At 48.2% G+C, this 27997-nt stretch overlaps 2 protein-coding genes across 10 annotated transcripts; one reads left to right on the top strand and one right to left on the bottom strand.

Annotated features, from left to right (window-relative positions):
• Positions 1-4: 4 nt before the first annotated feature.
• Positions 5-23380, bottom strand: LOC122382016 (RILP-like protein homolog). 7 transcript variants are annotated; one of them, XM_043366866.1, is made up of 10 exons: positions 23111-23380; positions 8879-9171; positions 8508-8651; positions 8155-8293; positions 7691-7821; positions 7229-7432; positions 6800-6966; positions 6245-6349; positions 5901-5999; positions 5-1936 (listed from the first exon to the last, which is right to left on the bottom strand). In XM_043366866.1, exons 2-10 carry the CDS (start codon positions 8999-9001, stop codon positions 1837-1839), a joined length of 1212 nt encoding a protein of 403 aa, XP_043222801.1. In that variant the 5' UTR covers positions 9002-9171; positions 23111-23380; the 3' UTR covers positions 5-1836. The 7 variants fall into 7 exon arrangements, with proteins under 7 accessions (XP_043222801.1, XP_043222798.1, XP_043222799.1 ...); XM_043366863.1 differs by having other exon boundaries at positions 6800-6969; positions 23111-23280; XM_043366864.1 differs by lacking the exon at positions 23111-23380 and adding an exon at positions 10073-10130 and having other exon boundaries at positions 6800-6969.
• On the top strand, positions 21778-26734 carry LOC122382014 (52 kDa repressor of the inhibitor of the protein kinase-like). Of its 3 annotated transcripts, XM_043366858.1 has the most exons (4): positions 21778-21896; positions 22278-22366; positions 22678-22778; positions 24075-26734. In XM_043366858.1, the coding sequence occupies exons 2-4, from the start codon at positions 22290-22292 to the stop codon at positions 26549-26551; spliced, it is 2655 nt and encodes an 884-aa protein (XP_043222793.1). In that variant the 5' UTR covers positions 21778-21896; positions 22278-22289; the 3' UTR covers positions 26552-26734. The 3 variants fall into 3 exon arrangements, with proteins under 3 accessions (XP_043222793.1, XP_043222794.1, XP_043222796.1); XM_043366859.1 differs by lacking the exon at positions 21778-21896 and having other exon boundaries at positions 22062-22366; XM_043366861.1 differs by lacking the exons at positions 21778-21896; positions 22278-22366; positions 22678-22778 and adding an exon at positions 22823-22854.
• The last annotated feature ends 1263 nt before the right edge of the window (positions 26735-27997 follow it).

Raw genomic sequence — 27997 nt, 5'->3', positions numbered from 1 at the left:
CCAGTTATACCGGAAAAGACGTGTATTACATTGGGACGCGAGACGAGGGGTGGGGTACAGCGTCGTTAGGGTAGGACGTGGGATCAGTTCCGGTGTATTACACCATTGTTATCGGGACAGGTCATATCCTAGGTTAGAAGGGTAGGGGAGCACCTTCTCAGCCGATGCGACCGCCCGACGCGCTTCCCACACCACATTAAGCACGGTTTACCGGTTTATGTAACCCTGCGCCGCTCGTGATCCTACACATTCCTCGCGCCTTAGTGTTATCACCTCCGTCACCCCCGGGTTCGAGCCGGTAATACCCGGCTCTGAACCGCTTTGCACTGTTGTGTTAAAGCCAGCATACACCATGCATGCAATATAGATATGTTGTGCATAGTGACTCGGAGCAAGAACAAATCATAAACATTTTGCGCATCGACTGCCAGTTTACATAACAATGCGCTGTTATAAGCATTCCGCTGCGGCGCGTAATGACTCCTAAAGCAGCTGCATCATATCATTACACCGCGCGGATACAACTCCATTTAGCCTACCAGCAGGGGGTCCGGGTCCCCCCCCCCCTCACACACTCGCCTGTGGCACACGTATGGCCGCCGAACCCCCTTCCCCTCCCCAACCACATTCTAATCTCCGAGACATCACTGGAAAACGGCCGACAGCCGCCACGGCCGACCCTTGGCCCCACGAGCGGTCAGTCCGATTTGGCATCTCCGAACGGCGCTCAAACTAAAATACTCAGCGACTTCAACCCTAACAGACTAGCGCCTGACGGTCGCCGCTGGCCGTCTGACGAGCGTTCTACACAGCAACTGCGACACCTAGACCATCGACTTCAGCCGCCTGATCAGCGGCACGAACTCAGCTACACACATGCTAGCAGCGGGCTGATGAAGCACAGGATAGGGACTGGATGGTGGGGCAGGGATGGAGGGTTGGTGTCTAATACAGCTAGACCACCAGTAGATCGGGAAGAGAAGGGGTCGTGAAGATATGAGGTGTTTTAGACGCTAAAGATCGAGTGCTAGTGCAGAGTCACGGATCCACAGACTGGTGGCTGGTGTACGAGATTAGATCGGCCGTGATTCCATACGTGCGTCTCTCATTGGTGAGGGAGATGGGATGGTGAGGAAGGGTGAACCTATAAGGACGCCTGAGGGGTTCGAGCGCCTACAGCAGGGTTTGTTCAGAGGTCTCAGATCTGGCTTCACAGCACGGGGAGGCGTCACAGGGTCCAGGAACAGCACAATAGCGGCAGGAGCAGCGACAGCCGCGCAGGTAAGTAGTCTCAGCAGTGCGTACATGGGCTAACATTAGGCAAACACATGGCTAACTGTGGGGTACCGGCGCACGCACGGGTTAACATTGACGAAAGCTCAGTTTGACACAACGCACAGGCCTACACCGTTACACACGCAACCCCAAACGTCCAACTATTGACACATTGTCATATAAGGTCTCTCATACGGCACACGAGTAAATATATACTGGCGATAAAAATAAACATTGCCACTCAGCTAACTAGGGAAGAAATACTTGATATTCCTGGGGGATATTGTCATCGGAAAAAACCGACGAGCTAAATATATAAATCCACGTCAATAAACTCTGGTTTCCCAGCATATACCTATTCAAATATAAATATTCACCAAAGCCAGCTTGGCAGGTTAACAAAACCCACCAAAGCCAGGGCGTAAATATGTCGAGTGAAAACAGTATAAATATCTAGCAAACCGATAAAGATGTAAACAGATCACGCATGTGGAGATAAAATCACCGTTAAACACAGGTCAAACGGTACTCAGCACGGGCTGAGAGCCGGGAGGGCGGCGGTCAGCGTCGAGTCGCCCCGCCCGGCGTCTGGGGTTTGACCGGGGTGCTGGTGGCCCGCGGACTGTCCGTTCGTCCGTCTGTGTAAAACAGCCGCCGGAACCTGCAACGGCGCCCGTCGGACCGGTCAGAGGTCAGCAGAGAACGGCGGGGTCAGGTGGAGGTCAGGTCAGAGGGAGGTGGGCTGAACGACAAGGGCGGTAACTCGACTGAACGTTGGTGAAGACTGACAGAGCAAGTTCATTGTAATGAATGCTAATTAGTAGTTGAAGCGTGAAGTAGAATAAGCGTGAAATGTTCCAGTTAGAGCCACAACCGCGTTCTAGGAAAGAAGGTAATGATGCATAGCATATGAGAGCAGCAGCAAAAATGCTGCCGGTATGAGGACAAAAAGAAAGCTTGCAAATGCATGTGCAGATGTGGACAACATCCAAAAGCGGATAGCAGAAATCATGCAGAAATCATGCAAGCAGAACCAAACAATGGGAAATGAATACAATGAAATGATTCCTGAGGAAACCAAATTAAAAAAAAAAAACGCGGCAGCATCTCATTGTGCGAAATATCAGGACGGCGAAACTGCATTCCACAGAATCGGGACCCGGTTCCGTTGTGACCGACCTAGAACCACGCCGTCTGCCGTCATGTCGACCATCCATCCTAAACCTCGAATGCACGCGTGGAATAGCTGACTCCCTCCCACAGTTCTCGAAGTGTGTCAGCATCTCCCAGCTGACCAAAAATGAGCCAGGACGGGTACTCTGCCGCTGGTACAGTGTGGCCAAATTGGTGATGTTGCGGGGAAAGTCACCCCTATTGAAAAGTATAATGACATCCTCAGAAATTTTAAAATTACATCATCACCACGTTTTTGTCGTGAAAGCATACCTAGTGTAGGAATAAAGACTAAAAATGTTCCAATGTACGATTCGCACCGTCAGACTCGTATTGTCGCGCTTGCAATGTTGTTTTTGTTACATCTTTAATGACAATATTTGGAGTTTTTTTTTTGTACTTTCCACCAGAACTTGATGTCAGGTATAGTTTTTCCACATTACCTGTAAAAACTGCACCTAAAATGAGGCTGAAGACGAGTTTTTTTTTGAAAAAAGACATCCTCGTACGACTTTTTTAATACATCCTCCCCCTAACGCTAAACCAATTTGGCCACACTGCGCTGGTAAGTCCGTCATGTGACGGTGGTGCAGCCTGGTCACCTCCACTCGCATCACAGTCCCAGACTGCGCCGCGATCCGGCAACCAACCGCATCCATCACCGACACCGCCTGGATTCACTCCCTTTGTCCGAGTACAGCCTTCCTCCACCTACATCACAGCGCAACGGTGCACATCGGCATCCGCCCAAACAATCACTCCGCAGTTCACATTCAATACTTATGTCTCCGTGTCCACCAAAGTCACATATCCACATTCACCCATGTTCCAGTTCCACATCCATCCCGATTCCCGATCCAACGTCCACTCGATCACGCCGGTCCGACCCCGTCTAACCGGGCGCCCGCTGCTCCCTCAGTGAAGTTAGCCCTCTGTAGGGCCGCCTGTACGGCCGGCCGACGCACCACCACCTCCAAACGGCCGCCGAGCTCCGACCACCTGCGGGACACCGTCAGCGGACAGCGGGAGAGGACACGGACACCGTCAGCGGACAGCGGGAGAGGACACGGACACCGTCAGCGGAAAACGGGAGAGGACACGGACACCGTCAGCGGAAAACGGGAGAGGACACGGACACCGTCAGCGGAAAACGGGAGAGGACACGGACGTCGTCAGCGGAAAACGGGAGAGGACACGGACGTCGTCAGCGGAAAACGGGAGAGGACACTGTCAGCGGACAGTGGGACGGACGCGGACACCGTCAGCGGACGGCGGAAAGCGGGAACGGACACCGTCAGCGGACAGCGGGAACGGACACGGACAGGGACAGTAAACAGTTGACAAGGACAATGGACATTGGACAAACAACGCAAATACTAGATAATAGACACAAAGAAGACAAGAGGACGCGGGTACTGACGTCGGTCGTCAGAAATGGCATGGCCAGCGCGCAGGGGAGTAGAAGGACCAGCACAGTTACCATCGGCCGGAATGGCCCGTACCGATGTCTCTCTTGCATACTGCGGAGCCAGAAACAAAAACTATCCCTGCGATCTCCCAGCACATATCCGCCGAATTTTCCCCTATGGTCGTCAGAACGGCCTGTGGTGACACCCCGAGACGGGGCAGCCACAGAGCAATGGGGAACAGATGGAGAGTCAATACGACCGCCTGAGTTTGGACCGTAGTAAAGCACCAGATCCATACAGCGATACCACGCCAGAACAGCTACCAGCCAGTTTGGCAGAGGAAATGGAGAGATGACACATTATTGCAGGGATGACCACCGGCTTAAAATAATCATCCTTCGACAGACTATCACAAAAAGGTGGGATGAAATGAACTAAGATTAAGTGCATATAACAAATTTATAGATGGCAAAGTGCTTCATGACAAAGAGAGTGGTGAAAAAATGAAAGCGAAGTTATATGATGGTCGACACGCTTTCCAAACACAACACCTAAAATAGGCCGTGCAAGACATTGATCCTCAGTTATTCTGGACAATTATAATGTGCTTTGTTCTAACAAAAAATAATAGCCGCAGTCACGTAACAGTTGTATTGCCTACGCCGATATGCATGCGATCACTTATAGGACGACGAGGAAAGCCAAGGCAATGTAATCATGGCAGTGTGAATGACAAAATATTTTTGAGAAACGCATAATCAAAGTGTGCTGTAAAGAAGCTCAGCCAAACGATAGATCTCAATGAATGGAAGAGAATGCCATCTACACATCGAGCCAAGACCAGAGAGTGACAGCCAAGGAGCCAACTCTACGACAGCCGGAGCGGTATAAGCACCCAGCGGGCGGCCGCTGGGGGTTGGTGGCCTGTGCTGACCTCAGGCGAACGGTAGCAGGTCAGACACGGCGCCCTGGGTCGACTCTACGGCCCGCCGGATCTGACGCAAGATGCTGCAACACGCCACCCACCCGACCGGCCGGTCGGCGTCAGGCGACGGTGCTTCGAGCATACTCAGCGGGATTAGGTGTGGACAGGGTGAAAATCGGCAACTAAACGGCGACTCTTCATATTACAAAGGGTTAAAATAAGATCGCGGTGACAAAAGCGTTACAACTGATATCATAGGATCACTTTACCCAGGAAGCAGGATCAAGTTTAAAAATGTCTATTTTCATCAACCCGGGCCTCAAACAGTGTTAGCACGGAATATATAGTCTACGACATATATGTCATAGACTATATATTCCGTGGTGTTAGTAAAGCGATGACATTGCGTGTGCACGATAGCCCCAAAAGCAGCTGACAATGCAGGAAAGTGCCGACACGGCATTGTCGGGACCATACAATTGCACCGAGCCGCATCATATCCCTATTTGTTGAGCGTTGAGCGTTTGGTTGAAAGGTAAAAACGGTAAGACACAGTCTTTAACTAGCCCCTAGCGGCATTAGCAAGGAACTTCAAATGCCTACAGCGAAAATAAAGCGCAGAGAAATAAATGAAGAGAATAAGCGGAAACTTAAAAAACGGAAAATCCCGCATACTGAAGCTAAAGCGTGACTCGATCATTCGCCCTTCTATACCTTCACTCAAGAGGGGAAAATAAGGCAACAGACGGTACGTAAAAAGCAGAATGGCCACGCTACCATCTCACAAACATCTGAGCATATGATACCTTCTAAAGACTGATAAAAGGCTTAGCTACGATTCTACAGAAAAATACAAAACCCGCTATAAATATATAAAGTCATTGCAACACCAAACAACTATGAAATCATCAATCGTCTACCAAAATCGACCACGAAATGTCACAATGTCACTGACATAACGTCTGCAAAATTGCATACCAAATCGAAGCAAAAGCAAAGGGAGCTGCGAGAGTTCAAAAGTCCTTACCCCATCGACCTAGACATCAGCTGATCGTTTAATCAATGCCCTGGGCTGTCTATATTCTGCGAATGGATCCCCAGTGTACCGGGTTACTCACAGTCGCCTGATGCCGGACTCTGAGGAGCTCTTTTTCCAGGGGGCGTCCTCGGGATCCTGGGGCAGCGGGCCGTGCACGGGCAGGTCCTCTTCCACCGTCCTGTAAACAACGAACTCGTAAAGGTCAGAAAAGGTTATGAGATACTCCTTCGCCATTGTGTACATCATCGAGTCTTCATGGCTTCGTGGCTTATAACCTTTAACTCCAGGGCAACAAATCGCTTACTAAAGGGATTCCTCTGCCCTCCGGGACGGTACTCATGTCTCGTGATATCCGAAGCTTCATCACTTCACAATTTCAACATGTTCAAGCAGCGTGCGCCGTGTGGCTGGTAACCGACTCACTTTTGCTGTTCGAGCTCGTTCTGCAGCGAGGGCGGCGAGCTGAGGTCAGAGCTGGAGAAACTGTCCAACTCGTCACTGGGAGGACACAGGATCGAGCTCTTCGACCTGGGGAGTGACAGGACACCATCAGAGGTCACTACAGCAGCTTGGGGTAGGGTATTTTTTTCAATATAAGCACATCATACATAGGGCACTCACAGGCTGATCAGGGATCTCACGGACCATGCTCTCTCCAGCCAGTATTCATCGCCAACTCTGCCACGGATTCTTTTTTTAACACAGGGTTCACAATAGAGAAGGGTATAACGACTTCTGAAGGGCGCTTCGGCCGTAACACCCCGTCAGTATCGCTCTGTGCTAAACGTGCTAACGAAAGGAGACATAATCATCGCTGCAATCACTGGTGGGTAATTCACCTTCTGGGTGAATCTAAGGTGACCTTAAAAGCTTCCATAAAACGTCTAATGAATCGTTCTTTACCGATCGCTTAATGCCTCACAAGACACCCTGAATCCTTTTCATTACTTAAGTCCTAACGGCCCCTACAGTACTCACGTGTCGATTCCGCCGGGCCGGTAGAGTGCCAGCTCGTCCTGCAGGTCTGAAAGGCGCGCCTTCAGCTCGTTCCGCTCGTTCAGGATGTCCCGCAGCTCGTTAAAGGTGAACCGCGGCCGCGCCGGGTCATCGCGGTCGTACACCACCTTGTTCTGCAGGCTGCTATCCTGCTGGGGAGCGAGGGAAGGTCAGGTCAGGTCACAGAGCACGAGTCATCTATCGACAAACCTATTCTGTGGTCAAGGCTTCGCCAGAGATTCCATCGCACAGGAAAGGCTGCGACACTTCTGACTCAGGTGACTGCTAGCAGTGATACGAGTAATATACGAGTAATCTGCTAGAGTGTTCACTTTATCGGATACACCGCCTAGTGAGTCCCACCGTCCGGCCTCACCCCCCCCCCCCCCCGCGCGCCAGAGCGCCACTCACCGCCGACAGAGAGAGGTCCTGGTTCTCCTTCTGCGCGGTGCCCAGCTGCTGGCGCAGTGCTACCATCTGGCGGCGCACGTCGGTAAGCTCAGCTTCCAGCAGCGTCCGCTCCTCGTTGAGCTGTCGCTGCTGTCCGGAGGCCGCGCGCTGGCGACGCCGCTGCTCACGCACCTGCTTCTTCATACGGTCCAAGTCCGCCTGGAACTGCACACAAAACACGACCAAATTGACTGGAGGTTCAGATACCTGATGCTCGCTTCAACTCATCGATCGTTCTAACAGAAACGACCAGCCTAAAAGGAAGACATTTCACCGAAAAGCACTCATGCACTTATTACGAGAACAATCAGACAAAACGGTCCTCGAGTGTATTTTGCTCCATGGTAGCAAACTTACCAACTTAACCTTGGATGAGACCACTAGCACCCATCATGCTGTCGCCCGTCCCCTCATCAACCGTACCTTTTCGATCTCCGAGTTCCTCTCGTGCAGCTGCGCGTCCTTGGCAGTGAGGTCGTCCCTCTGTCTGTCGATGACCGCCTTCAGATTGAACAGCACCTTCATATCGATCTCCCCCTCCGCTTCGTCCGTGCCTGAGGGTACAGTGAGACACAATGAAACAATGACGGTCCCGAAAAATAACCCACGATCTTTGGATATCGTTATATGTTGTCTGTCTGCCAAATGTGTCCACCCGATGCAATACATGGCCGTGAACCATCAGTATTATATTTGCTGTATACATGTACATACAACTTACAAGCTGTATCCGTTAGCCACACAATTCATAACCACCAGTCAAATATGCGTAGCGTCCTATCCCCAAAGCGCATCTATCAGCCCCGTACTGTCTCTCTGGCCCGCACCCGTCCACCTAAAATCCATACGATCCGGGGCCGCCCGTCTAACATCTACCCGCCCCGTACCCGTCTGTCTGGAGGCGTCTCCATTGCGCTCGGCCTCGCGCCGCTCCAGCATCCGCCGGTTCTCCGTCTGCAGCTCAGTTACCATGGAAACCAGCTTCTGAGTCTCTTCGCGCGTGCGCTCCTCAAACTCCTCCAACTCCTGGCGACAGCCAACACAAAGATGGCGTTATAAATTTCAGTGGCAAATATCGACAGAGAATAATTCCAATAAATTTTTCGGCAGGCCAAGTCGGAACACAAATCACTATCAACAAGTAATGAAGAAAAGCAATATCTCAAGTACCAAAAGCATTCCTCTCATAGTTGGTTGAATAGGTACCTTTCAATTTTCAACCTTTTCTGAGCTGCCTGACCTTCTCAAAGCGCTGCCTCTCGGCTGCTCGCTCCGCCTTTTCGGCCTCGAGCCTCTCGACTGTTTTCCGCAGCTCGTGCAGAGAGGCACTCTCCTGTTCCCGCTGTAAGGAGAGCCGCTCCAATTGCTCCAGGGCCTGGATCACCTGGATCAATGCAAACAAATAGGCACACATCGTCAGAAGAAAAGGACCACTTCCAGTAGGGGACTAACAAGAAAATTGTATGTAGAAGCCAGCAGCATTAAATCCGATTTGTGGACCAAATACATCGATCTTAACCCACATAATTTCAAATTGAAACATAAACACTCAGCTTAAGCTGCAATGTGTCAATGAGCAACTCACAATGAGACAATCTGGCGAGCACTGACCTTGGGCACCAGGTTGGTGAGTGCGCCAGCTCCGAACGCATCTATGATGGCCTCAAACTCGCGGCCGATGTCCGTGGCAATATCGTACACATCGACTGGTTTCAGCGGACGAGAGGTGGCCATGGCTTTCAGCTGTCGGTGGGCTCACGAGCCAGTCGGTTGCAGTGTCGGCAAACCTCCGAGACGTCTGAGATGTGGCTCTGAGGAGCAGCACGGCGGTGGGTGCTGCAGTCCAGTCGTGTCTGTCTTCAGAGGGCCATTAAGAATATCTTGTTACCTACCCTACAGTCCACCTGGGGAAGGATTTCATAATTGTTTATTGTGTTTTGGTAATCAATTGCCGCATCGGCCAATTAGTGTCATCATGGCATGAATGTTTGGCTTTTTAGGTGAAATATGCACTAAATTTTAGGCGCACTAATTGACAAAATTAACCCCAATCATACACGCTGTAATGAAACTAACCCAGCCAGCAATTTGGTTCAGCTCAAGTCCGTTTTGCCCAGGCAACTCCGACATGCCTGACTTGGGCCGGTGTAAAGTCTCCGGCAATGAACTTCCATTTTTTAGAAAATGGAAATCAGCAGAATGCTCACAAAAACAAACACCAAATGGTAATCCAGTCCACAGCTGGAGCCAATCAGAATAGTTTCAGAAGCCATGTGATGGACGCCGGTGAAAACAGGGCACCGGAGGGCATATTGGGTCACATGACATTCGGAACTTCTCCCCCTCTGTGGGCCTACTACATGCTAAATGTCACCGGTGAATTTCAGAGCCTTGATTAAATCGCCCCAGGCGCCCTGTTTTTACAGTCGTCCCATGTGATGTTGTGTTGTAGAATTGCAAGAAACCCTTATGACACTACAACTAGTATTTAAATTCAAGATTTCTTCTGGACACTATTCAAGCATAACCAACAATGATTGAGGGAATGAATGAATGAATGAATGAATGAATGAATGAATGAATGAATGAAGGAAAGCATAAAGATAATGAATCCGAGTGACAGGCATCTGAGGCATGCAACACACTATGTGATCTAAAGCTACTAAAAATCACTCATCAGTGCATGTTCATATAGCATATGACACCATCGTGACATCTATTTACAGCTTGTAAATTGTAGCTTGTAACTATCGGCTTTACATTTTTGTTTCATACAAATATAAAACACGAATTATATTCAACAACCTCCTAGCCCTCCTACTAGCTCTTCACTGTGAAGTGGCAAATTATGAGTCACAGCTGCGCCGTTATTGAACCTATTATTTGCTACCATACACGCCTCATAACTACCATATGGGTAAGTATCTAAGGGTTTGTTCCCGTCGCTCCTCTAACCTCCTCCAAGCTCCTCTAACCTCCTCTCGTTTCAAAAAATCGTTCCCGTCGCTCCTCCAAGCTCCTCCAAGCTCATCTTGATTTCACATCTCACCACCACTATTTACCTCCTCCCTCATCCCAAACGAAAGTTGGTTTTTTGAAGGAGGCTCTTGCGTAGACATATTTGGCGCACGTAATACAAATGTGAATTGTTTATAAATGAGCTTTGAGGGAAGTGGAAATGATTTTAGTGATTGATGACGATTGGATATCTTTAAATAGTAATGCTTGATATTAATCTAAGGACGTCCATCAATTGAGCAGCAGATTGATATTCGCGAATATCAAACTAAAAATTCGATATTCGGACGGGGAACGCAATAACTTAAGAACCAGTGAACCGATTTTGATGAAAATGCCCTCATTCGATTCCTCGTTCCTTATTGCAGGTTGACAGCGATTTCCAGGTCACTAGGTCATGACCTTCAAGGTCAGGGTCAAGGTCAAAGGACGGGGAACGCTCTACAGCCTTAAGTTACCGTCCGATTGACTTATAAATGGTCTCAATCGATTCTTCGACCCCGATTCCAGGTTGACAGCGATTTCCAGGTCACTAGGTCATGACCTTCAAGGTCAAGGTCAAGGTCAAAGGACGGGGAACGCTCTACAGCCTAAAGTTACCGTCCGATTGGCTTGTAAATGGTCTCAATCGATTCCTCGACCCCGATTCCAGGTTGACAGCGATTTCCAGGTCACTAGGTCATGACCTTCAAGGTCAAGGTCAAGGTTCGCGAATATCAAACTAACAATTCGATATTCGGACGGGGAACGCAATAACTCAAGAACCAGTGAACCGATTTTGATGAAAAGACCCTCATTCGATTCCTCGTTCCTCATTGCAGGTTGACAGCGATTTCCAGGTCACTAGGTCATGACCTTCAAGGTCAAGGTCAAGGTCAAAGGACGGGGAACGCTCTACAGCCTAAAGTTACCGTCCGATTGGCTTGTAAATGGTCTCAATCGATTCCTCGACCCCGATTCCAGGTTGACAGCGATTTTCAGGTCACTAGGTCATGACCTTCAAGGTCAAGGTCAAGGTCAAAGGACGGGGAACGCTCTACAGCCTAAAATTACCGTCCGATTGGCTTGTAAATGGTCTCAATCGATTCCTCGACCCCGATCCCAGGTTGACAGCGATTTCCAGGTCACTAGGTCATGACCTTCAAGGTCAAGGTCAAGGTCAAAGGACGGGGAACGCTCTGCAGCGTAAAGTTACCGTCCGATTGGCTTGTAAATGGTCTCAATCGATTCCTCGACCCCGATTTCAGGTTGACAGCGATTTTCAGGTCACTAGGTCATGACCTTCAAGGTCAGGGTCAAGGTCAAAGGACGGGGAACGCTCTACAGCGTAAAGTTACCGTCCGATTGGCTTGTAAATGGTCTCAATCGATTCCTCGACCCCGATTCCAGGTTGACAGCGATTTCCAGGTCACTAGGTCATGACCTTCAAGGTCAAGGTCAAGGTCAAAGGACGGGGAACGCTCTGCAGCGTAAAGTTACCGTCCGATTGGCTTGTAAATTGTCTCAATCGATTCCTCGACCCCGATTCCAGGTTGACAGCGATTTTCAGGTCACTAGGTCATGACCTTCAAGGTCAAGGTCAAGGTCAAAGGACGGGGAACGCTCTACAGCCTAAAGTTACCGTCCGATTGGCTTGTAAATGGTCTCAATCGATTCCTCGACCCGGATTCCAGCTTGACAGCGATTTCCAGGTCACTAGGTCATGACCTTCAAGGTCAAGGTCAAGGTCAAAGGACGGGGAACGCTCTACAGCCTAAAGTAACCGTCCGATTGGCTTGTAAATGGTCTCAATCGATTCCTCGACCCCGATTCCAGGTTGACAGCGATTTTCAGGTCACTAGGTCATGACCTTCAAGGTCAAGGTCAAGGTCAAAGGACGGGGAACGCTCTACAGCCTAAAGTTACCGTCCGATTGGCTTGTAAATGGTCTCAATCGATTCCTCGACCCCGATTCCATGTAGACAGCGATTTCCAGGTCACTAGGTCATGACCTTCAAGGTCAAGGTCAAGGTTCGCGAATATCAAACTAACAATTCGATATTCGGACGGGGAACGCAATAACTCAAGAACCAGTGAACCGATTTTGATGAAAAGACCCTCATTCGATTCCTCGTTCCTCACTGCAGGTTGACAGCGATTTCCAGGTCACTAGGTCATGACCTTCAAGGTCAAGGTCAAGGTCAAAGGACGGGGAACGCTCTACAGCCTAAAGTTACCGTCCGATTGGCTTGTAAATGGTCTCAATCGATTCCTCGACCCCGATTCCAGGTTGACAGCGATTTCCAGGTCACTAGGTCATGACCTTCAAGGTCAAGGTCAAGGTCAAAGGACGGGGAACGCTCTACAGCCTAAAGTTACCGTCCGATTGGCTTGTAAATGGTCTCAATCGATTCCTCGACCCCGATTCCAGGTTGACAGCGATTTCCAGGTCACTAGGTCATGACCTTCAAGGTCAAGGTCAAGGTCAAAGGACGGGGAACGCTCTGCAGCGTAAAGTTACCGTCCGATTGGCTTGTAAATGGTCTCAATCGATTCCTCGACCCCGATTCCAGGTTCACAGCGATTTCCAGGTCACTAGGTCATGACCTTCAAGGTCAAGGTCAAGGTCAAAGGACGGGGAACGCTCTACAGCCTAAAGTTACCGTCCGATTGGCTTGTAAATGGTCTCAATCGATTCCTCGACCCCGATTCCATGGTCAAGGTTTGACCTTGACCTTGACCTTGAAGGTCATGACCTAGTGACCTGGAAATCGCTGTCAACCTGGAATCGGGGTCGAGGATCGATTGAGACCATTTACAAGCCAATCGGACGGTAACTTTAGGCTGTAGAGCGTTCCCCGTCCTTTGACCTTGACCTTGACCTTGAAGGTCATGATCTAGTGACCTGAAAATCGCTGTCAACCTGGAATCGGGGTCGAGGAATCGATTGAGACCATTTACAAGCCAATCGGACGGTAACTTTACGCTGCAGAGCGTTCCCCGTCCTTTGACCTTGACCTTGACCTTAAAGGTCATGACCTAGTGACCTGGAAATCGCTGTCAACCTGGAATAGGGGTCGAGGAATCGATTGAGACCATTTACAAGCCAATCGGACGGTAATTTTAGGCTGTAGAGCGTTCCCCGTCCTTTGACCTTGACCTTGACCTTGAAGGTCATGACCTAGTGACCTGGAAATCGCTGTCAACCTGGAATCGGGGTCGAGGAATCGATTGAGACCATTTACAAGCCAATCGGACGGTAACTTTAGGCTGTAGAGCGTTCCCCGTCCTTTGACCTTGACCTTGACCTTGAAGGTCATGACCTAGTGACCTGAAAATCGCTGTCAACCTGGAATCGGGGTCGAGGAATCGATTGAGACCATTTACAAGCCAATCGGACGGTAACTTTAGGCTGTAGAGCGTTCCCCGTCCTTTGACCTTGACCTTGACCTTGAAGGTCATGACCTAGTGACCTGGAAATCGCTGTCAACCTGCAATGAGGAACGAGGAATCGAATGAGGGTCTTTTCATCAAAATCAGTTCACTGGTTCTTGAGTTATTGCGTTCCCCGTCCGAATATCGAATTGTTAGTTTGATATTCGCGAACCTTGACCTTGACCTTGAAGGTCATGACCTAGTGACCTGGAAATCGCTGTCAACATGAAATCGGGGTCGAGGAATCGATTGAGACCATTTACAAGCCAATCGGACGGTTACTTTAGGCTGTAGAGCGTTCCCCGTCCTTTGACCTTGACCCTGACCTTGAAGGTCATGACCTAGTGACCTGGAAATCGCTGTCAACCTGGAATCGGGGTCGAGGAATCGATTGAGACCATTTACAAGCCAATCGGACGGTAACTTTAGGCTGTAGAGCGTTCCCCGTCCTTTGACCTTGACCCTGACCTTGAAGGTCATGACCTAGTGACCTGAAAATCGCTGTCTACCTGAAATCGGGGTCGAGGAATCGATTGAGACCATTTACAAGCCAATCGGACGGTAACTTTACGCTGCAGAGCGTTCCCCGTCCTTTGACCTTGACCTTGACCTTGAAGGTCATGACCTAGTGACCTGGAAATCGCTGTCAACCTGGAATCGGGGTCGAGGAATCGATTGAGACCATTTACAAGCCAATCGGACGGTAATTTTAGGCTGTAGAGCGTTCCCCGTCCTTTGACCTTGACCTTGACCTTGAAGGTCATGACCTAGTGACCTGAAAATCGCTGTCAACCTGGAATCGGGGTCGAGGAATCGATTGAGACCATTTACAAGCCAATCGGACGGTAACTTTAGGCTGTAGAGCGTTCCCCGTCCTTTGACCTTGACCTTGACCTTGAAGGTCATGACCTAGTGACCTGGAAATCGCTGTCAAGCTGGAATCCGGGTCGAGGAATCGATTGAGACCATTTACAAGCCAATCGGACGGTAACTTTAGGCTGTAGAGCGTTCCCCGTCCTTTGACCTTGACCTTGACCTTGAAGGTCATGACCTAGTGACCTGAAAATCGCTGTCAACCTGGAATCGGGGTCGAGGAATCGATTGAGACAATTTACAAGCCAATCGGACGGTAACTTTACGCTGCAGAGCGTTCCCCGTCCTTTGACCTTGACCTTGACCTTGAAGGTCATGACCTAGTGACCTGGAAATCGCTGTCAACCTGGCATCGGGGTCGAGGAATCGATTGAGACCATTTACAAGCCAATCGGACGGTAACTTTAGGCTGTAGAGCGTTCCCCGTCCTTTGACCTTGACCCTGACCTTGAAGGTCATGACCTAGTGACCTGAAAATCGCTGTCAACCTGAAATCGGGGTCGAGGAATCGATTGAGACCATTTACAAGCCAATCGGACGGTAACTTTACGCTGCAGAGCGTTCCCCGTCCTTTGACCTTGACCTTGACCTTGAAGGTCATGACCTAGTGACCTGGAAATCGCTGTCAACCTGGAATCGGGGTCGAGGAATCGATTGAGACCATTTACAAGCCAATCGGACGGTAATTTTAGGCTGTAGAGCGTTCCCCGTCCTTTGACCTTGACCTTGACCTTGAAGGTCATGACCTAGTGACCTGAAAATCGCTGTCAACCTGGAATCGGGGTCGAGGAATCGATTGAGACCATTTACAAGCCAATCGGACGGTAACTTTAGGCTGTAGAGCGTTCCCCGTCCTTTGCCCTTGACCTTGACCTTGAAGGTCATGACCTAGTGACCTGGAAATCGCTGTCAACCTGCAATGAGGGACGAGGAATCGAATGAGGGTCTTTTCATCAAAATCGGTTCACTGGTTCTTGAGTTATTGCGTTCCCCGTCCGAATATCGAATTGTTAGTTTGATATTCGCGAACCTTGACCTTGACCTTGAAGGTCATGACCTAGTGACCTGGAAATCGCTGTCAACCTGGAATCGGGGTCGAGGAATCGATTGAGACCATTTACAAGCCAATCGGACGGTAACTTTAGGCTGTAGAGCGTTCCCCGTCCTTTGACCTTGACCTTGACCTTGAAGGTCATGACCTAGTGACCTGGAAATCGCTGTCAACCTGGAATCGGGGTCGAGGAATCGATTGAGACCATTTACAAGTCAATCGGACGGTAACTTAAGGCTGTAGAGCGTTCCCCGTCCTTTGACCTTGACCCTGACCTTGAAGGTCATGACCTAGTGACCTGGAAATCGCTGTCAACCTGCAATAAGGAACGAGGAATCGAATGAGGGCATTTTCATCAAAATCGGTTCACTGGTTCTTAAGTTATTGCGTTCCCCGTCCGAATATCGAATTTTTAGTTTGATATTCGCGAATATCAATCTGCTGCTAAATTGATGGACGTAATCTAAGGTTATTTTATTAGAAAGCGATCATTATCTCTTGATTTATGTTTGTGCGCCATAAATCGCCGACCGTTACAGCCCGCAAACAGCTGATTTCCTCGCGAAAATGTTCCCGTGGCTCCTCTGAAACGGCTCTCCTCCAAGCTAATCCAACCTCATCCGAGATTTTTTGGGAGGAGCGACGGGAACAGACCCTAACTCAAGGGCGGATCCAGGGGGGGGGCCAACGGGGCCATGGCCCCCCCTTTGACGCTGAAAGGGGGGGCCAACATATCTTTTGGCCCCCCCTTTCATCCGTGTTCTTTTAAAGAGCCGACTCATGTATTCACGATCATTTTCACTTTCTTATCTACGCCAAGGCCAAACATCTCTATTTTTGTCCAAATATGACAATGGCCCGGCCGCAAATTCCCAATAGTGCTACACGCTACGCACAGCCCGGGCGGGTGACGTCACGGTGTCGTCACTCGCGTCCGGGGCATGCGCATGGGGGCCCGCTCGGCTCTGGAGGCGCCGCCGGCAGGCGGCTCAGAGAGATCTGCACGGCCGATGGGAGCGGGTTCCGAGATGTGCACGGCCGATGGGAGGGCTCGAAGACCACTGCTCTGATGCCTTTAATAGTCAACTACACTGCGAACGATTTATCGGGTATATCCGACGCAGAAGTTGCGGCGAAAGAACCTGAGGCTGTTGCGTCATGCAGCATTATGGTAAACGAAATGTGCTCTGCTCGTGTGAGGGTTTAGAGTTGTGGCTTGGTGGGACAGATTCCTGTGCCCATCGCCACTTGCTAGTAGTCTGAAGCTGTTCAGAGTAGTTGAGGTAGAAGAACAGTAAATTTCAAGCCAGTTTCTGAACTCTTCTCGGGTTTTGACGTCCTACATCCCAAAGTCAAGGTTGAGGTATCATCTTTGCAGTTCACGTCGACGGTCGATGTTTGAAAAGCCTGAAGATTCAATTTTTTTCCGAGAAAAAAAAACATCTTTTTCCATCTTGCACCACAGGTACAGAAACAGCACCACCCACAAATCCAACACAAATTACAGTCTAATAGGTGTAACACCAACACGGCCTTCAAATCCAACATCCAGCGCCAGGGCTGCGGAGTCGGAGTCGGAGTCGGAGTCGGTCGGAGTCGACAGATCTGCCCGGAGTCGAGTCAGAGTCGGAGTCGATTTTGGAAACCGTATCTGGAGTCGGAGTTGGAGTCACCGAAAATCAATCGACTCCGCAGTCCTGGCAGTGCTGCGGAGTCGGAGTCGGGAGTTGGAGTCGGTCGGAGTCGACAGTTCTGCGCGGAGTCGGAGTCGGGGTCGGAGTTGGTTTTTGAAAGTCTGAGTCGGAGTCGGAGTCAGAGTCGCCTAAAATCCATCGACTCCGCAGCTCTGTCCAGCGCACTCGGCCAAGGCCATCAATCAAGGCCGTAATTCTATATACCCTGGTATGAGGCCCTTGAATCCGCGCCTTAGGTCCGCGTGTGATTCGTGCATAGACTCGTATATTGTCGTCATAGACTTTCCTTAACCTGTATCTGAACTGCATATTTACGTCTGGACAACGAGTTGCGTTGGAGAGGCCGGAAATAGTGGCGATTTCAGGACCGCAAGAATGGACCGTCATTGGAATGATTCTTTTTTAAACCGTGCACTGTTTTCGCCCGAAATTTAATAGTTACTACAAAATATTTTGTAATTACGTTTCCACTAAGAATGAATGCCATCAGGGCTAAATTTTTAATACTATTGCATTTTGTCAAGAAGCATATAGTGCTGTTATATTGCAGTTTTAGCGCGTTTGTTACAAAATATGAAGCGAATAAGCGTCAGTGAAATTCATCAAAACAGTGCCAGAAGTTAATTTGAGGGAAAGCTATGTTAATACTAATTGCTCTTGTCCATCCACTAAAATTTATTAAATATTTTGCTTTGTGTATTCCAAAAGGAGAGGAAACTATTTCATTTGCGCCTTCATGTCAGAATTGAAGGTGGATCATTAAATTTTCAACGCAGTTTACAAACAAGCATTTGGTCTTTCTCGTTTATAAGCAGTGGCTAAGAAAAGGTTGATCAGTCCTGAAGTTCAGTCAGTCATTGTACCTCAACTTGGCAGCAAGATCCCCCAAGGACAGAGGATATATTGTATACATGTCCTGTAAATCAAAACAAACAAGCATTTGGTCTTTCTCATATATAAGCAGTGGCTAAGAAAAGGTTGATCAATCCTGAAGTTCAGTCATCATACCTCAACTTGGCAGCAAGATCCCCCCAAGGACAGAGGATATATTGTAAACCTGTCCTGTTAATCAAAACATTTTTGTGCCTTCAAAGGCTTAAGTTATCCGTGGTGTGTTCGGAGTTGGGCTATATGGCCGTTTTTGTTGTATGTTTATGTGGAGATTGAATATAACTGTGACCCTGTGCTTGTTTGTATACTTACGGTCAAACAGGGAACAGCACATTCACATAACATACTCACCTAGCACCTAACTCTGACTCATAGCTGTACCCTGCAGGATCTGTACTTGTTCATGTCTCAAGCATTAACAAAGCACTAAAGTAACTTAGTAATCATTTCCCACATTTTCTGAGCATCTAACATGACATACAGCAGTGCAGAGCAGCTTCAGAGAAGAAACACTTTAAATGCACAGACTCACACCAGCCACCCAATGAGCCAGTTTCTCAGTTGACTGTTTCCCTGGACACAGCTTGGCAATGTGAGCTAACTTTTGGCAAGTTGAAGGTTAGCAGGTAAGATTGAGTTAGGGTGAGTACCTACCTGTAACTGGGTGCTACTGCCATGCAGGTCTTGGGTAGGCTGCAAATATGTGTGATGATTGAGGTTAGGTCAGCTGTCAGGTTAGTCAGGTTCAGGCATGCTCATTGCTCAGGTCACATTTTTATGGACATTTGGCAAATTAAAAAACTAACAATCTGATCTAAGCTAACCCGACTAAACATACACAACTACTGACTATAGGAACTGAGCACCTACCTACTTGTGCCTACATCTCATACCATGTCAAAGTAGAGTTCCTTGGTGGAAGATTACCCTCAGTACTTTTCATCCCAGCCCTATGAAGAAAACTAATACTTCTCAGCTCTGAGTCACTGCTGGCCATCCACAGGAAGAAACGCTGAGACTGAGAGCTTTGCCATTGCATATTGGACCAATAATGACTATCGCGAATGACTATGAACACATAATATGATCACTACGTTGCATGGATTGTCACATTGACAATTTTACTACAGTCTACAATCCTTTTTTTCAAGAAATACAGTGATGATGATTAATATCAAAATCAACATAAAGTGGATTTAGTGATCCAAGCTTTCTCCTCCAGTAGCAATGGAATGATCACATGTTTGAGTTTCATTTGGCCAGACACTGAGTACCTGATGCACATTACAATCTGCATAGCATCTAAGCATAGTAAAACTGCCCAAGTCCATTCATTCTAGATTTTAACTTGATAGTTAGCACTAATTTATCTTGCTGTTGTAAGTTATCATTCAATATTCATACCAATACATCAATATGCGCTCATCAGTCAACATTTTCTGGCATGATCCTGCTCAGCGTACTCTTCAGTATTGCTCCAAGGTCTGCAATATTATAGCTTGTTTTTGGACAATAAGCTCTTTTAATTTTACTTTTTCTTGCTGATATATGAGCCCGATCAACTTGCGTTTATCAACCAAAATTTCATAACTTGTTCAACTTGATATCCCGCGCCCCAGTGGCGGTCTCGGCCAACTTCGCCCTAGTGAGGGGGGGCATATGTTACCACCCACCTCTAACTCAAAAACTAAGAGGGCTAGAAAGACGCGGTAAAAAGCAGTCGATAGCTCTCAATACGTACGTTTGAAAGTATTGCGGTCATTTTTCACCTTAGAGCAATATTGGGGTCACCAGAGGTCATCAAAGGTCAAAATTTGCCAATTGTCATTATATTTTTCAGAAAACATGCCGCTATCTCAGGAACTATGGTAGCTAGAAAAACGCATGGAAAAGCAATCGATAGCTTTTGAACTCTTCTTTTGAAAAGGTCATTATCAATATTGTCCTCAGGTCAACGGTTTAGCCTCCAGAGGGCAAAAACTCCAAAAATAGCTGTTTTTACGAAAAGTGTTTTTCGACAATAACTTTCGACTACAAAAAGCCACGACATTTCTATTGCCAGATTCGTGTTCCCCTCACCGAGACGCGTCGAATGAACTATAATTTGACCTTGAAAGGTCAACTTAAAAATTTGACCTCAGGTCAAGGTCATCACCTGACCGGAAAAGGTCATGTTGCATATCAGTCGATGCGTCTCAACAAGACAAACACAATGAGACCATCCCCAGCGTTCTATCTCTTTCCAATCGCGAGTTATTGGTAAAAAACTGTTTGTAGCCTCAAATGACCTTGGATGACCTTTCTAGAGGCTATCAGCAAAAATGACACCTTGGTCATCACGAGTGGACTAAATCATTGTGATTCTGAAATATTTGGACTGTTCCTATGCGTACACACGGATCTAGAGGCATTTTCATTTTTCTCCATTGACTTGTAATGGAAAGGTCATGCCACTGACCTGACCTTAGGTCACGGATATAAAAAATCCGAGATATACAAATTGTAGGCTCCCATAACAGCATGCAATCCACCAAGTTTAAAACCTTTCTGACAAACACTGCAGGCTGGACATGATTGCAAACTTTTTTTAAGGCTTGGTCAGTTAACTTGACCTGGTGACCTGACCTGACATGACCTGGGGTCAAAAATTTCACACATTGTCCAAAATTGATGTACCAAAAGCTACCCCAAGCGGCGCGGCGCTACGCGCCGCGGTTTTTTATTCACACGCGAAAAACGCGACAGGGTGGTAACATATGCCCCCCCCCACTGGGGCGAAGGATATTGATATTGCTCAGTAGTCAGGACCTCTGTCAGCCTCCTGGATACTTCAGATTGTTTTCAGTCAACATGCTTCTTAAATATGATATAAGTCAATCTTAAGGGATTCAAAACATCCAACAAAACGACGTACAAGAGCAAGAAAACCACCAGATAAACTAAAAAAATAGCCTTGGAACAGAGCCAAGTGGTGCTCCATTTGTTTGTTTACAATGATTGTAGTGCTGATGTATTTTTAGGACTCTGAACGTCGGCTTATAAAAAAATGAAACGTTTTTACAAAAGTTGTAAGGCAAGTAATATTTATCTGAAAGAACTAAAATATTCAAAAGCCAAACACTATGAAATACATGAATCGGAACGAAAAAGTAACCCAAAGATCCAGCCTTATCACCGGCTCCTAAAACTGCAACACAATCAGCACTTTTCCCCGCAACTCGTTGTCCAGACGTAAATATGCATCTGAACTAGCGAATAGATCCCCACCTCGTCTGACTATTGGCTGATGGATGTGACGTCACATAACCCCCAGGCCAATGAGCGTGGGCGTCAGGTTATGACGTCATCTCCCGCGAAAACCAGCCAGTCAGCGCTGGAGGTGCGTAGCGTGTAGCATGATTGGGAATTTGCGGCCCGGCCGTGTTGTACCATCTTAAAACCCCAAATCGGAATTATTGAAGGAAAACTTCATGAGCCATGGATATCTTGATGGATATGCCTGAGCTACTATGGTATCATGATGCTACCATACTTCATTCCCATTATAACCAAAACCTTGAAATGCACGTTTGTTTACACGCCGTATCGCCGCGATCGCCGCACTTTTTCGCTCTAATATCGTATACACTGCCGCGTTGTTGTGTGCAAAGTCCTATATACCTTATATACCGGTTGTGCGTGGAGTCGGGTAGGTAATCACTAATCGAGGTGTGGTAGGTTTGCAACTCATATTTTAGCCCATGCCTTCTTGGCTTAAACTTTCCACACTCACATTGGATTTTAAGATCCAATTTTGCTCTGTTGACATTTATGCTGAAGCCAATTTTGGGACACCACCAAGGCTGTTGTGCGCATATATTTTCCAATGTTTCTCTGGGTTTTAGGAGTATTAGTGCAAATTTTCTCAAATAGCAATGAGAATTACCTACAGTGCAAAGTCAGTGCCTGCAAAGGAGTGAAAAGTTATCTGCAACTTAACCTAGAAGAAAGATGAAAAGATAGACCAGAAAATAAGTAAATAACAACTTGCTTTAGGCACATTTTAAGGACCCACCAAACCATTTTCCAGGATAAGCCATCCATGATGAAAAGACGAGGACCACCTGTGCAAAAGTCCATGATGGACTTTTTCTCAAAGAAAAGTAAAAACAGAAACAGGCAAGTAAAAAAGTATTTGAAAATGTAATGGAAGCCATTCTGGATGCATATATTTGACATGTGTGGTAATTTACAACAATGTTTAATTGGAATTGTATTGTATAATACATTTTGGTCAGTGTTTTAGTCTCAGCCTCTTAGATAGGTGTCTAATTTTGGTGCTGCTTTATTTAAATGAGCATTTTAAAGCAATTAAATCCACCTTTGTGTTAGTATCAACTAATACTACCTTGGCTGCTGAGTGCTGGCATATATGGATAATGGATCACTACATCTGCATTGTTCTGAATTCCACACACCGACTTTTTCAGCCTGGATCCACAGCCATCTGTCCCAGCCTGTGATCCTCCGAGCACCCCTTCTCCTACTCCTGGACCAGAGATGCCCACAGCAACAGCAGGAGCCTATGCAGGTACAGTAGCTTATGTTGCAGTTCATTCAGGCATATTGTGTTCAGTTATAGTTTAATGAATTCTTGTATTAAAAATGTGAGTATTACATGTATATCCCTCTGCTATGTGAATAGTGTAATGACAGCTATTGTTCTACCTCTAAACCGCCTTTTGCACCTGTGCTGTTGTATTATTGTACCTGAATCTGAAAGCAAACAAGATTTAATCAATATATACTGCCAGAGCATGCAGTAATATCATCAGAAAAAAATTATACCTTTTCCCAACACTTATATCACTTTCATTTATTTCTAAAACACGCATGATTTTAAGGGCACCGGCAGCCACTTACCTATCGACATCCCAAGTCAGGGGCGAATGGGCCGCGCACACAGAAGGACACGGCCAGAGGTCACGGGGTCGCCTGGCCACGCCGCCGCCCGAATCGAGCTACCCATTGCCACATTCTTATGGTTTGCTTGATTTGTTTTGTTCGGTCGGTCCCTTTGCCACAGTCATAGCACAGTCAAGACTTTTCGATCGGTCTATAACGTGTCGGTGCATTGTAGTCTGCGCACCGACCGCTACCGCCACCTATCCTACCCACTGGTCGACGAGGCTCGCAGCGCTCGCGGCGACCTCTACAGCGACGAGTGCTGACACGGCTCAGCGGCACAACGCGCACCGCTCGCCGGCAGTCACAAATAGTATCTAAAAATAGAATAGTTATACTAGCTTTGTGAATTCTGGCTAAGATTGGTTTGAACTATCAATGGCGCATGCTAGAGCAGAAGCTAATATGAGCGTCATTTGACCATTGTAGTCGGCGCGCCCCTAAGCCCCAATTATCATATTATCATAGAGCGTAAGCTGATTGTACGGGCGTCACCGTCGTGTTACCTATGCCGTCTTCTTAACCTTCTGTCGGTAACCTTGCTTTAGTCTAAACAGACTACTACATATACCTAGATTGTTTTTACTTTTTTATCGGACATTAGCTGGCGGTCCGAAACACCCACTGGTTGTAATGGTAACATGACTTTGACAAACGGTTTTTGAGTGAATGAACTAGAAACGTTGCATTTTCTTGTTTTATTTTTATGCAAATAACATTTTTTTAATATTTTGCAAACGAGCTTGGTGGTATTCCGACTTCTTAGGTACCTACCAAAGATGCCAGCGCCGACAATCGGCAGCTTTTTTCCTAATATGCTTGCCTAATTGATAAAGTAATTTTCAGAGTCCAACCAGCAGAGTCCAACCTGACCGTTTAGCGACCGGATAGTAATCCTATATCCCCTTGCTTGTCTCTTCAGAGGAGGATCGCCCCTTGGCCCTGGAGTCTCCTGTGACGGGTCCTGGCCCTGGAACCTCATCCTTCACGCCATCTGAAAATCAGTCAGCAGGCTCTCCAGACCAGAGTGGTGGCGATTCAGAGGACATTGTTGGAATCCCAGATGATAGGCCTGTTCTGCCTCCGAATGACTTCGGTTTTTTTATCGCAAAGAAAACCAGCGATGAAGAAAAGCTAGAAGGACTGACCAAACGATGGTGTCCCTCCGAGAAAAGTCAGTTCCCTGTTTCGTATCACACAAAGAATGGGGTGTCCCGGCCGAGGTATCTTCTCCGGCATCACTTGGATACATACAAGTGGCTGGCTGTATCCAGAAAGGGGAACTTATCTGGTGCATGGTGTAGTGTTTGTGTGCTTTTTGGCGAAACTCTTGATGAAGGCGAAGGTGCACGTGGAGGTAAAGGCAGGTCGAAAGGCAAGCTGGTGAGCCGCCCCCTTGTCGACTTTTCTGACTTGACCGGCAAGAATGGTGCTCTGGTTTCGCATGCCCAGTCAGCATCCCACCAGGCCAATGCTGCAAAGGCTGCCAGCTTTACGATCGCAATGAAGGATCCAAAGAAAAGCATCGATGCAGTGATGGACACAGCGAGCGAGCGCGAGGTCAGGCGTAACAGGGCAGTACTGACGTCAATCATCGAAACGCTCAAGTTTGCTGTGACGCAAAACATATCACTGCGAGGCCACCGTGACGATGGGCGAATTGATGGGAGTGGTACTCAGCCAGCCGAAAACGATGGAAACTTTAAAGGGCTGCTCCGATTTAGGCTTCAGAGTGGCGACGAAGTACTGAAAAGGCACCTGCAAGATGGTTCTGGTAACGCGCTTTACACGAGCAAAACAGTCCAGAATGAGCTCCTCGACGTCCTCAGGACTTTGGTGCAGGAACGTGTGACAAACAAGGTGCAAAAGGCTCAAGTATGGGCGTTGATGGCTGATGACACTACAGACATTTCAAACAGAGAGCAGATGGCTGTGGTGGCTCGATATGTAGACGAAAATGAGAGTGGCCAACTCGTAATTCGGGAAGACCCTGTCGCTCTTCTGGATGTGATGGACGTCATTCGGCGGTCCGCGAACGGCCCAGAGCTGAAGATGTCGGGGAAGAACCTCGCAGAAGCGCTGCTAGGCAGTATCCGCAAGCTGGGCCTGGACACTTCTCGCCTTGTAGCCCAATGCTACGACGGCGCGGCTGCTATGTCGAGTGAGCGGGTGGGCGTGGTGGCACAAGTGAAGGAAGCCGCACCACTGGCAGAGTATTTCCACTGTGCGTCTCATGCATTGAATCTATCGACGTCACTCATCAACAAAGTGGATTTGGTAAGAAATGCCTTGGGGACAATGGAGACTGTCGTCGTTTTTCTAACAGATGGTGCAAAGCGGGGCGAAATCCTGCGCTACGCACAGTCATCAAAGATGGACGGCGATAAGAGGCTCAAGCTGATCAAACTGTGCCAAACACGGTTTGTCGAAAGGCATCTCGCTGTGGAGCGTTTCTTGGAACAGCTCAGCGCTATCCACCTGGCACTGGAGCAGATCGCCACGTGGCAAGATCGGCGCTCCAGTTCGAAGGCCACGGCGCTTCTGAGTGCCATCTCGAGGACCGAATTCCTGGTAGGTCTGGTCGTAGTTGAACGGTTGGCCGGCATCCTTCGGCCATTGGCTCTGGCACTTCAGGATAAGCAGCTGGACCTCACTAAAGCCCTACAGTTGGTAGATGCGGTGAAGTCCGTGCTGACGGAGCAGAGAGCCTCCAGTGAAAAGGAATTCGCTGTGTTGATGCGGACGGTGGAATGCGCTGCAGAGAAGCTGAGTGTAGAGGTGAGGAAGCCGCGTCTGCCAGAAAAGTCCGTCTACCGGGGAAATGCAGGCAGGGATCTCTCCACAGAAGCCTACTACCAGATCACGGTCTTCAATCCTGCCGTGGATCTCGTCCTGCAAGACATCAACCTGCGCTTCGGCAAGCACACGCAGCTGACCGCGAGCCTCAGCAAACTCCTGCCAAAGAAAACAGTTTCTACGGAGTGGTCTGACGTGGAGCCAGCCTACGAGCAGTTTAAAGGTCTCCTAGGATCAGTAACTGACTCGCAGGTGAAAGCCGAGTTCAGCGTGTGGAAAGCCATGTGGCGTGATAAACCCAAGGAAGAAGTTCCGACGACTGCTATCAGTTCCCTCAACGCGTGCCCGGCTGAAATCTTTCCAAACGTACATATGCTTCTAAAGGTACTCAGCGTGCTACCAGTAACAACCGCAGAAGCCGAGCGCGTGTTTTCCAAGGTAGCTAGGACACTGACAGCGCTCAAAACGACCATGACCGAGGGTCGGCTCGAGGCGCTCGTTCTGCTTCAGGTACATCGGGACCACATGCCGGCGACCAGCGAGGTCATCAACCGCTTCGCTGCGTCTGCCTGTCGCCGTCGGGAGTTCCGATTGCGCCTGTAGCGCGACGCGATCCTGATCCTGCGCGATGTGGCCCTGACCCTGCGCGATGTGATCCTCGACTGCTCAATGTTATCCTCATCCTGTGCGATGTGATATTGAAAGGCTGACCATATATGTATGTACATACATAATATACATTCGGTTCTGCGCCAGACGTGTCAACTGTCATCACTATCAGATGTCTGACAGATAGGGTGACCGCGTATTAACTGATAGGCTGATTGTGCTGATCTCTGTGAACAGGACAGCTAGCATAAACGCGATGAAATCACCTGATTTCAGGAAACACATGTGATATAAATCATACGCGTATTGCACAAAAACAGCTTGGCTTGAATAACAAGTTCTTCATCATGCATCATTTTGTGAGCTTACTTGTGAGCCATTTGTGCCCTAAACCGCTAATGTCATTATGTCAAATGCCATTCCGGGTTGAAAATCCAACCATAAGACCGATTCATAGATTCATATCTGGCTAAACATATCCTGTGCTGAGGGATTCATGCTATCAACATTTTACCACAATTACATGTTTATTACCAAAGTTATTTTTGTCCCATAGGCACCCAAGCTTCTACTAATAAATACACGCTATCACTTTAAGCATCATTCACGTCCATCTGCTTTTGCATGCAGAGCAGGATGCGGAAAATGTACCCCATCACGGCCGGCTTTCTCAATGACATTTTGACTACTCCCAAGTAATAATTTAGGTTTTCTGCCTCCTTATTTGTTGTTCGGATATCGCTGCATGTATAAGCCCACCTTGCAGTTCCCCTTCAATTGGCCTAGGCCTAGCAAAAAATAGTCAGGCGTTAACCCCTCTCCTTAGAAAGGCGCTTTAGCAGGGTATAGGTTGCCACTACGGATTGCCATTTGCAAGGGCGCAGCCAAATTGGGGCCTATTAACCCCCCCCCCCCCCCTACCGCCGAAGTACGTGATTTTTTTTTGATTTTTTATTTTATTTGATTTTTTTGGCAAAATTGCAACCTTACAAAATAAAGTGGCCGAAATCCGGGGAGAAAATAGGATTTGGGGGTAGGTTAGGTTCTGCGGGCCCTATCCTAGCGAAAAACATGATGGGCATTTGGCCCCCCCTTTGAGATGCCCCTGGATCCGCCCTTGCCCTAACTTACTATTTGAGGAGGGTGCGTCTGTCCGTTACCGAGGTCCCGACTTGGTGGTGCTTTGCGTGGACTACAGGCCAGACCGTTGCACCTAGCGCGGTGAAACTTGCACAACTTATAGATCAAGGATGCGCGACGTGCCTTTGAGGGGTCTTTTCTCGATCGGATTGATAGGGAGCGCGTGGCGCGTGCTCAAAAAGTGCAAATTCGCGTCATAGACTTTACATGTATAAATCGGCGTGCGAAATCGGGCGAAAACGGCTAATTTTGGCCGACACGGGTCCAGTTCCCGTGCAATATCTTGGTGACCAGGGGTGC

Source organism: Amphibalanus amphitrite, unplaced genomic scaffold (assembly GCF_019059575.1).
Source record: "Amphibalanus amphitrite isolate SeventyFive unplaced genomic scaffold, NRLGWU_Aamphi_draft 000132F_arrow, whole genome shotgun sequence".
Taxonomy (NCBI): domain Eukaryota; kingdom Metazoa; phylum Arthropoda; class Thecostraca; order Balanomorpha; family Balanidae; genus Amphibalanus; species Amphibalanus amphitrite.
The sequence above is the reverse complement of the archived record's forward strand: the minus strand, read 5'-3'. Positions and strand labels throughout refer to the sequence as shown.

Coding starts and splice junctions, on each gene's coding strand:
- LOC122382014 (XM_043366858.1), top strand. CDS start 22,290: ATGATGAAAAGACGAGGACCACCTGTGCAAAAGTCCATGATGGACTTT. Junction 22,367..22,677: donor AAAAGTAAAAACAGAAACAG/GCAAGTAAAAAA, acceptor CGACTTTTTCAG/CCTGGATCCACAGCCATCTG. Junction 22,779..24,074: donor AACAGCAGGAGCCTATGCAG/GTACAGTAGCTT, acceptor TTGTCTCTTCAG/AGGAGGATCGCCCCTTGGCC.
- LOC122382016 (XM_043366863.1), bottom strand. CDS start 9,001: ATGGCCACCTCTCGTCCGCTGAAACCAGTCGATGTGTACGATATTGCC. Junction 7,433..7,690: donor GGAACTCGGAGATCGAAAAG/GTACGGTTGATG, acceptor TTTTGTGTGCAG/TTCCAGGCGGACTTGGACCG. Junction 6,970..7,228: donor AGGACCTCTCTCTGTCGGCG/GTGAGTGGCGCT, acceptor CTCGCTCCCCAG/CAGGATAGCAGCCTGCAGAA.